General features: G+C 45.5%; 1 protein-coding gene across 1 annotated transcript; it reads right to left on the minus strand.

Annotated features, from left to right (window-relative positions):
* Nucleotides 1–3,475: 3,475 nt before the first annotated feature.
* Nucleotides 3,476–4,213, minus strand: LOC127752681 (uncharacterized). Its single transcript, XM_052278085.1, has one exon. The coding sequence runs from the start codon at nt 4,211–4,213 to the stop codon at nt 3,476–3,478; it is 738 nt and encodes a 245-aa protein (XP_052134045.1).
* Between the last annotated feature and the right edge of the window lie 3,641 nt (nt 4,214–7,854).

A 7,854-nucleotide genomic window follows, 5' to 3' on the forward strand; every position in this document is an offset into this window, starting at 1 on the left:
CTGTTAGGGTTGTCTATTGGATCAACTAGGTTTACATCTAGTCGGGTGGTTTATTTGGGTTGAATGATTGAACAACAATAGAGATTAAGGGAAAGGGTTTAGGGATGTGACCGGTTGACGCGTTGGATGAGGAGGAAGTCCCGGCCATCGTCGTTGTCGTCGCTCTGCTTGACGAGGACGGCGGCAACGATGTGCTTGACGGCGACGGTGGTTGTAGCAGTGGGAGTCGCGGTCGACGATGAGGCGTGGCGCGGCGGTGGCACGTTCCCGTCACTGGCTGCGCCCCCTCTCGATCGGATTAGGGTTTGTGGAGTGGAGTTGGCGGCGGCGAACCTCGTGTCATGTGCCGCCCCAGCCTCCACCCCTCTTTATATGGCGCAGGGTGACGGGGGCCCACCAGCCATTGGGCTGGGCGCCTCCGATCAGGGCGCGGGTCAAGGCCCCCTTGAGAACGGCTCAAAGGGAGGGAGATCCATCTAACATTCTCCCCCTTGATCTCACTATTTCTTTTAGCCTTTTTCTATTCCATCACAGATTTGCATATAGAGCATGTTACACGTCACGGTTAATCATCGATGGATTCAACAACCACTATACACATCTCTATTCAGAAACAGATACTTTAACTTTTGGGCCCTATAGTCCAGGATTCATAAGGCTTCCCTTAAACCCATGCATGCTACATGTTCCTTAAACACGTTGGGAGGTAGGCCTTTCGTGAGCGGATCCGCGAGCATTCTTTCTGTTCTAATGTGGTCGAGACTGATTGTTTGATCCCGGACTTTGTCTTTCACAACATAGTACTTTATGTCAATGTGTTTGGTAGCACCACTTGACTGATTGTTGTGAGTGTACATTACTATGGATTCGTTATTGCCGTATAACTTTAGCGGTTTCTCAATACTGTCAACCACCTTTAAAACCGGGTATAAACTTCTTTAGCCAGTTCACCTGCCCCGTTGCCTCATAGCATGCTATAAACTCGACATACATAGTAGACCCTGCAGTGATGGTCTGTTTTGAGCTTTTCCATGAAATAGCTCCTACTGCCAGGGTGAACACGTATCCCGACATTGACTTTGTATTATCTTTTGCAAAGTCAGAATCTGAATACCCCACTATCTAGAGCGATTCTGATTTTCTATAAGGCAGCATGAGGTCTTTTGTTCCTTGCAAATAACGCAAGACTTTTTATACCAATTTCCAGTGCTCTGGACCTGGATTACTCTGAAATCTTCCAAGTAACCTGGTAACAAATGCCAAGTCAGGTCGTGTGCACACTTGCGCGTACTGTAGGCTTTCTACAGCTGACGCATATGACTTTGTTTTCATTTCATTGAGCTCATACTGATTTCTAGGACATTGCGATGCCCCATAGTTTTCGCCTTTGACTATAGGAGCAGGTGTAGCACTGCATCTATACACGTTGAATTTCTTCAACACCTTTTCTATATATGCTTTTTGAGAAAGTCCCAATGCATACTTTGTTCTATCTCGGTGAATCTCTATGCCCAAAACATGTAAAGCCTCACCGAGGGCTTTCATGTCAAAGTTTGAGGACTAGAATTTCTTTGTTTCCTGTAGTAGACTGACATCACTACTAGCCAGTAGAATATTATACACATACATAATTAGGAAAATGAATCTCCCATTCTTAAACTTTGAATAAATACAGTTGTTCTCAACATTCTCTTGAAACCCAAAATTTCTTTATTGTCCCATCAAACTTCAAGTACCACTGTCTCGAAGCTTGTTCTAATCCATAAATGGATCTCTTTAGACGGCATCCCATATTTTTGTTTCCTTTCATGACGAAACCTTTTAGTTGTGCCATGTATACTTTTCCTCCAAATCTCCATTTAGAAATGCCGTTTTACATCCATCTGATGTAATTCTAAATCATAATGTGCCACTAGTGCTATTGTAATCCTCAAGGAATCTTTACAAGAGACTGGAGAAAATGTCTCATTGTAATCAATCCCTTCTCTTTGCGTGAAGCCTTTTGCCACAAGTCGCGCTTTAAACTTTTCCATATGCCCTCTGGAGTCATATTTGGTTTTGTAGACCCATTTACAGCCTACTGTTTTGGCTCCTTTAGGAATTTCTTCTAAATCCCAGACATTGTTTAATTTCATTGATTTCATTTCATCTTTCATGGCTTCCAACCATTCAGATGAGCGAGCGCTTCTCATGGCCTCTTCATATGAGGTGGGATCATCCTCCATATGCGACTCTTCTATATTATGAACATGATAGTCATCATGGATAGCCGATCTTCTGTCTATTTCAGACCTTCTAGGGGCCTCCTGTTCTGGCACATTATCTGTTTGAGGCTGTTGCAGCTCCTCCTCTAGTGTGGCAATAATTTCTGTTGAATCCTGTAGAATAGGTTCCTCACTTTCATTCATTGTTGCCACAGGAGAGATAACAACATGTGTTGGTACCGCAACGTCATGCATTGGAGGCACAACATTAGTAGGTAGAGAGAAGAAAGGTTCCTGAGTCGACGGAGCGGGTATAGACACCCGCCTCTCCTCAAGATCAATTTCTCGAACTACCGAGCTCCCCCTAATCCAAGAAGACGGCGTGTATCGTTTCTACAAACTTTGTATAACTGTTTGGACAGTAGAAATGATAACCCTTTGATCTTTCAGGATAGCCAATAAAATGGCAGCTTATTGTTTTGGGGTCCAACTTCCCAAGATTTAGGTTAAATACTTTAGCCTCTGCAAGACTCCCCCACACACGGAGGATCCATAGCTCATACGGTATTTTAGGCACCGATGCATTCTATGCATTGTTCTAAAACTAAGAATTCCAATGGAGAAAGAATTACATTCTTAACCAGTCTCTCAATTCTCCCCCTCGAAATATGGCCTAAACGACAGTGCCATAATTTCTATGAGACATCAGGAGTTCGCTTTCTTTTCTTTTGTCAACGAGGACACAATATTCACATTCTCAGAAAGAGATAACAAATAAATCTCATCTTGCAACACAACAAGACTAATACATGCATTATTATACCATAGTTCACACTTGCCATTTTCAAAATGGCAATCATATCTATCAAAATCCAATTTGGATACACTTATTAAGTTTCTTTGCAAAGAAAGGACATAAAAAACATCTCGAAGTAAAAGTGTGAAGCCATTCGTGAGCTCTAGGCGAAGATCTCCAATAGTTTCAACTTTTGCTTCAACTCCATTGGCAACTCTAATGGATCTTTCGCTTCTTTGCATAGTCCACATCGAACGGAATCCGTTTAAACAATTACACACATGAATAGTTGCTCCAGAATCAATCCATCATGTGGATCTAGAATAACCAATCATAATGAGATTCATTTACAAATGTAATAATGTTCTCACCTTTCTTTGCCATGATCACTATCAGGAAGTCAGGACGAACTTTTTTGCAATGCCCTGTCTTCTTGTAGTGGGGACACTGATCTTGTCTCAACTGTGAACTGTTGTTACTGAGGCAGATGCTGAGGCTGTTTTGCTTTTAAGGGGGGTGACCAATGGCTCTTTTCCTTGTTATCTTTAACAAGGTTATTGGAGGCACCATTGGTCTCTTTGATTCTTTCCTTCTCTTGCACACAATTAGAGATGAGCTCTTCAAGATTCCATTTCTCTAGACTTATTTTGTAGTTGACAACAAAGTTGTCAAAGTTCTTTGGCAATGAGGTCATAACCAGATGGACCAAAAAGTCATCTGAGATGCCCAAATCCATTGGCTTCAACTTGGAAGCCATGTCGCTCATCCTAAGAATGTGGTCTTTTACACCACCTCCATGGTACCTCTCTGTCACAAGCTGTTTTATCAGCTGTGTCGCATAAAACTTTGAAGAACCAGTAAACTGGCTCTTTATACTTTCAAGGTACTTAGAGACGGTGTCATACTCTGGGATTGAGCCCAATATTGTTGGCTCAATCGTGTCCTTTACCGCAGCCAAACAGTTCTTATTGGCTAAGGACCATTTCACATGTTCAATGTCATACGACATGATGAGGGGAGCATTGTTCCTCTCTCTCTTTTGCCATTCAGCATCTGACTCTTTTTCACCTCTGACAAGGTCCGCAGGTTCTATAGGACATGGAGTAGTCAACACCCAGTCCACCTCTCCCAAGATAAAAGCAAGGTCGAGTTCTCTTTTCCATTCTTCGTAGTTATATCCTTTCAGGGTCGGAATATCTTTAATGTAACCCATCAAGGAGTAGCCACCTGAGATAATCATGTATTGTGAGAACAAAATTAATATTAAAATTATTATGTATTAAGTCTACATCACCATTGGGCAGAAAATAGACATAACACATAGAGCCATAACTATAACATTACAATTATCAACGTTGGTCAGAAAATTACATCATAGCACATAATTAATGTTCCTAAAATTAAATTATCCTGTTGGTTCGAAATTTAATTTTAGAAACACTAATTTTCATCAATTTCATCTATTTGCAGCAGAAGATCTATATAAAATTCATATAAACAATGACAAAATTCTGTTATTCACTCTGTAAAAATTAACCCTTCGGTTCAAATCTTAAACGGAGGTAAATCATGCAAAAACAATTCAAAATTCTATTGTAATTTGCATGAAAATATACAAAATACATGTTCAGAAGCATTTCTCACATTTATCTATTCTCTAAACAATTTTCACGTTGGCTCAAATTGCTTAGAAATAAACACATTTAATAACTATAATTGTAAATGCATCTGAAACAGGGACTAAAAATAGACTCTTTTCCTTTTTCTTTCGGCCCCGAGGGACCAAAATTGGACTCTGGCGGCCCTGGTATATGCACATGCGGGCTCTCACCCCTCCCTAGGCCGCAACCTAGGCCTGGGCCGGGAAAGAGGCCTAGCGCGCGCTCCCTCTTGGGCCAAAAGCGGTCCGGCCGACGTCGGCTGTCCGATCGCTAGGGTTTCGATCGGACGGCCGAGCGGGGAGATCGGGAGAGCAAAACCCGAGCCCCCAGCCGCCGGCCGAACCCTAGTCACTCTTCTCTTCTCTCGGCCGAAACCCTAGCCATGGTGCGACGGTGGCATGGCGGCTGCACGGCCCGGCGGCACGGCGCGTTGGCGCCGTCGCACCTCCTTTCGCCGGCGCGCGCAGCCGTCGAGCGCGGTGCGGCGGCGCCCGGCGAGCACAGCGGCGCGGCGCCACCCCTTCTTTTCTCTCCTGCGTTGGCGTAATGGCGACCGACGGCGGTTGACTCCCGCGCACGCCGGCGGCGGTGAGTCTCTATTCCCCCTTTCTTGCTCTTTTCCGGGGATCTCCGCCCCACTCTTTCTTTGCCGGCGTCGGCGACGGCCGGCGACGAGGTAGGGTTTCTTTCTTTTCGACCCGTGCGGATCGTGTGCTGTTCTTTCTTTTGATCTTTGGATTTCTTTCCCGAACCAATCTAAATGCTAGGATTGCTCTGATACCATTGTTAGGGTTGTCTATTGGATCACCTAGGTGTAGATCTAGTTGGGTTGTTCTATTTGGGTTGAATGATTGAAAAAAATAGAGATTAAGGGAAAAGGGTTTAGGGATGTGACCGGTTGATGCGTTGGATGAGGAGGAAGTCCTGGCCATCGTCGTTGTCGTCGCTCTGCTTGACAAGGACTGCGGCGACGATGTGCTTGACGGCGACGGTGGTCGTAGCAGTGGGAGTCGTGGTCGACGATCAGGCGTGGCGCGGCGGTGGCGCATTCCCGTCACTGGCTGCGCCCCCTCTCGATCGGATTAGGGTTTGTGGGGTGGAGTTGGCGGCGTGAACCTCGTGTCATGTGCCACCCCAGCCTCCACCCCTCTTTATATGGCGCAGGGTGACGGGGGCCCACCAGCCATTGGGCTAGGCGCCCCTGATCAGGGCGCGGGTCAAGGCCCCCTTGAGCCGTTGGGCTCAAGGGGAGGGAGATCCATCTAACACTTCCATGGCGGCAAGGACCACGGCGGCGTTCACAACGGCTCCAAGATAGTGCTCTGGGAATAATGCTCGCTGCTCGCCGCCGTTGCTCCCGCCTACCGGTGCCAGCCGAAGAGAAGGGGAGGGGGGGAGAAAGAGATAAGGGAGAGAGAGGTGGGAGGAAGAATGTAAGTAGAAAGGATGACATGTTTTCCCCACATGTCATTAGGTCCCACTATAATTTCTGTGTGAATGACAAATGGGTACCACACATATTTTTTAGTTCTAATCCTACATAAGCGCCACGTGGAACAAAGATCAGGTCAATACCGCTACGTAAGCGCCACGTCAACTAATATGCTTTCCAAAACCATCGAGAGAGTCAAATTGCACCGATTTTAATAGTTGGGGGGGATCGAGATATCCGGTATTGTGGTTCAGGGATACGAATCAGATTCAGTCACTAGTTAAGGGAGTCAAAGTGAATTCCTAGGACATATCCCAAATAGACTAGGGAGGAGAAATAGACTTATTCCGAGAAGGACCATGGTGGGCTTGTTGTGCCTTTGGGACAGCTCGACATGACCCGAGTCTTATTGGGTCATGCCTCGGTCGTTGGTGCAGCCAATGTGTAGGCACAACATGGCTCGGTGTGTTGGTCGGGCCGTGCCGACTCGGCTGATCTTGGGCCGTGCGCCCGTGCCTGGTCATGCTCACGCCGGGCCGGGATGGGTGGCCCATTTGGCCATTATAGTCCAAGGTATCTCCCTCTATAAATAGAAGGGTGCAGGAGCTCCATATTTTAGCCTTCACAGATCACATCCTCCATTCATCCTCATCCTGCTACTTCAATGTAGTTATTAATAGGCTAGTAGAAGTTCTGGAGTTAGATCTGGATGTCCCAGTTCCCATTGGACTTATGGTTCCACCAGAAGTGCACACATAAGTTCATTTTGTACATTACTCCAAATTCTACGAGCAATAAGTAATGGTTTATTGATGCTATTTTCACCGAAGGCAAAAGAGACAAGCTGATAACATGTATTGTCGTTCTATATACTCAAGGATGAGCCCATGGATAGAGGCATAATCGCAAGCGCAGGCTGATGTTGTTCAGGAGAACAAGGCATACGACCACAACACTTACGAAAATACATGGCCTAGTACTCATCGCTGATTCGCATCCGACTGTTTCCACCCGAGGATCCCGACAAGCGCGGACTAGCCAACCTTGACCAAATATATGAGATGCAGCTAGCAACCCTGGCTCACTTGACTGTACTACTTCAGATTGAAAGATTTTGTTGCATCGGTGTTTCGTTGTTCATGCGAAGACACTTTCTAAACTTGTTACTACCTTCCTTGCATACCGAAATTGCAGGGGATTTAGTAAGGGAGGCCAAAACTTTGTGGGAGAAGTTTAGAGATGGGATTGTGGGTACTAACCATGAAGTTATGGCCACGGTCGACTTTCTTCGTGAAAAAAGTAAGTGAATCATGTGCCTCCCGTCGTGCCGACATTCGTTAGATGTCTACAAGAAGGACGTTCGAGCCAATGCCGGAGCGGCTGTCTACCTCTTCCCAGCTGTCCACCTCAGCACGCCCCTCAGCCTCCACACGATCATCAATTGCTGCTCATGCAGGACGGTCAATTTCTTTTCGTGAGGTACCCACTTTTCCAACGATCGCATAAATCTCGGAACGCCTATGTGGGTTTGCCCTAGTTCTAGGTAAAAAACCTTCTTACGGAATGATAAAATATGCGTCATTCAATTATAAACTAATATATTGTTTTGTAGCGCACCCTGAATAGGTACCCCCCCGCAAAGCTCAATGCCCATCACCTCTCAGTGGCAGGGTGAGTTTGTGTTGTATGCACGTAAGACATTTTTGTGCAATATGCTTACTTTTTGACAATTGGAATTGTTACACAACTAAATGATGTTTT

This window comes from Oryza glaberrima, chromosome 10 (assembly GCF_000147395.1).
Source record: "Oryza glaberrima chromosome 10, OglaRS2, whole genome shotgun sequence".
NCBI lineage: Eukaryota > Viridiplantae > Streptophyta > Magnoliopsida > Poales > Poaceae > Oryza > Oryza glaberrima.

Bases quoted from the DNA above. Each gene is read 5' to 3' on its own strand.
- LOC127752681 (XM_052278085.1), bottom strand. From the start codon at position 4,213: ATGGGTTACATTAAAGATATTCCGACCCTGAAAGGATATAACTACGAA.